At 40.9% G+C, this 2,053-nt stretch overlaps 1 protein-coding gene across 1 annotated transcript; it reads left to right on the forward strand.

Moving 5' to 3' along the window:
• Positions 1-6: 6 nt before the first annotated feature.
• On the forward strand, positions 7-1,831 carry LOC112464912. The gene is made up of 6 exons (XM_025032209.1): positions 7-83; positions 161-322; positions 431-639; positions 706-920; positions 995-1,263; positions 1,346-1,831. Exons 1-6 carry the CDS (start codon positions 70-72, stop codon positions 1,692-1,694), a joined length of 1,218 nt encoding a protein of 405 aa, XP_024887977.1. The 5' UTR covers positions 7-69; the 3' UTR covers positions 1,695-1,831.
• Positions 1,832-2,053: the final 222 nt, after the last annotated feature.

The raw sequence follows: 2,053 nt of genomic DNA on the forward strand, positions 1-2,053 counted from the left end.
GGCGACGGGCTCAAAGACACGGACAATTGGTCAAAATTTGGATACATTCTTTTCACGAACGTCGCCGACATGTTTAACTTCACGTAATTGACTGTGACACATTTATATATCTCCGCATATACCTATGTCCTGACTGCTCAACGAACGTGTTTGCATGTAGCATGGACCTCATCGAGCTCAACCACTGGGAGAAGAACGACAGTAACGGTCCTCTGATGAGCCTCTTGAAGAGGGACGGTGCCGATTTAGCATACTATCCGAACATCCTGACGATCGAGAGATACGGATATGCGCGTGTCATTCTTCAACAATGGCCCACGCGGTAAGCAATACCCGATGAAGAAAATGTGTACATGTATAAATAACATATAACAAACGCAGATAAGATATTCGGCGCTCTTGTTTGATACGCGATTAATTTTTCATTCAGTACCTGTTTCATGTTTCGTACCATACCGGCGACGAAGATAAAACCGTGGATAATGCTAAAGCCGTTCGCAGCGAACACGTGGTACATGATTATCGTAATAGTGGTGGTCACAATTCTTATTCTGTCCTGTATACTGAAGCTGGAACGTGCCGAAGATTGCAGTTGTAGCATCTCGGCGTTAATCGCCGTTGCCGCATTATGCCAGCAAGGTACTTACGATCATGACAATACGACAGCGAAAATATAATGCGTTCTTCTGTTATAATATCGATCAGGTTTCCCTTCTCTCTCTAATCAATCGGCGAGTCGAATCGCCCTCATTCAGATCACGGTCTTCGGCCTGTTGGTATATAATTACTACGGGGCGGCGATCGTGTCGGCTAGATTGAACGAGCCCATTCAAAAGATGAATGACTCGCTGTTTTCGCTGGTGCATAGTAAGATGCAGATCGCGGCCGAGAAAATTGTCTTTTTCAATTTTCTGCTACGGGTAAAAGCGCGTTCCAAAATAGTAATTCAATATTTTTGAGCTCAATCGCTCTGATAAGCTTCTATTTTTGCCAGAACCAAAGACCGGATGTGCAATATTTTAAGCCCTATTGGAACGATCTACCGGAATCGAAGAGATTTATTCCCGTCGCGGATGGCGTGGAGAGAATAAAGAAGGGGGACTTTGCTTATCACGGGGATCCGGACTCTATCTATCCAGCTATCGAACGTGAGTTCGACAAGCAGATGATATGTCAGCTAACGGAAGTTCATCTATTGCAACCCACCGAGTTGGGCCTGTGGTCCAATCTTAAAAGTCACTTTCACGAAATCTCCAAAATTGCGTGAGTACATCATTATTACATGTTGAATTCTGCAACTTTCAGTTTTTAAAATACTAAATTAGGTCAATATCAATTAATACAGATTACTGAAAATATCCACATCGGGACTTCGGCGACGAGAGATACGTCGCCGGTCGGCCAGGAGGCCTTATTGTCCAAGCGACGAGGTCTTTGTCTCTAGTGTGACAATCTACGAAGCGGCTCCGATTTTGTATCTTCTGCTCTTTGGCATGATAATTTCGCTCATCGTATTTGGTATCGAACACTTTGTTTTCTACACGATACATTCAAAACGAGCGTCGGGTGTTACACGAGGTATTATAACAAGCATTAAACCAAGCATTAAACCAGACATTAAGCGAACCATTAAACCATGGATTAAACAAGGTATTAAAACAGACGTAGAAAAAGGTATTAAAATTAAGAATTAAGGAAAATAAGGTATCGCTAAAAGATAAAGCACCACCTAGTTTTGCTTCTAGAAGCAAGTGGTTTCTTTCAACAGGTGCTAATGAGGAAACGATATCAGTAAAGAATATCAATATAGGTAAAATTTCTGATAACGGGATTCTCAATTATATTATGTAAATGATTTACCAGATAATCATTACATATAGGTATACGTAGTGCGAATGAACGCATTTAAATAAAGTCAAATGTCTTTTCACGATTCCTCCTTTTAAGTCCCGATACACAATGCGCGATCAGGGTAAAATAAACATACAAAATAAAACGCATGTGTATTTCTTATTGTTAATCGAATACTCTTATTAGTTAAATAACTACATGA

The sequence above is a fragment of the Temnothorax curvispinosus genome, unplaced genomic scaffold (assembly GCF_003070985.1).
Source record: "Temnothorax curvispinosus isolate PA1 unplaced genomic scaffold, ASM307098v1 QBEX01014705.1, whole genome shotgun sequence".
NCBI classification, from domain to species: domain Eukaryota; kingdom Metazoa; phylum Arthropoda; class Insecta; order Hymenoptera; family Formicidae; genus Temnothorax; species Temnothorax curvispinosus.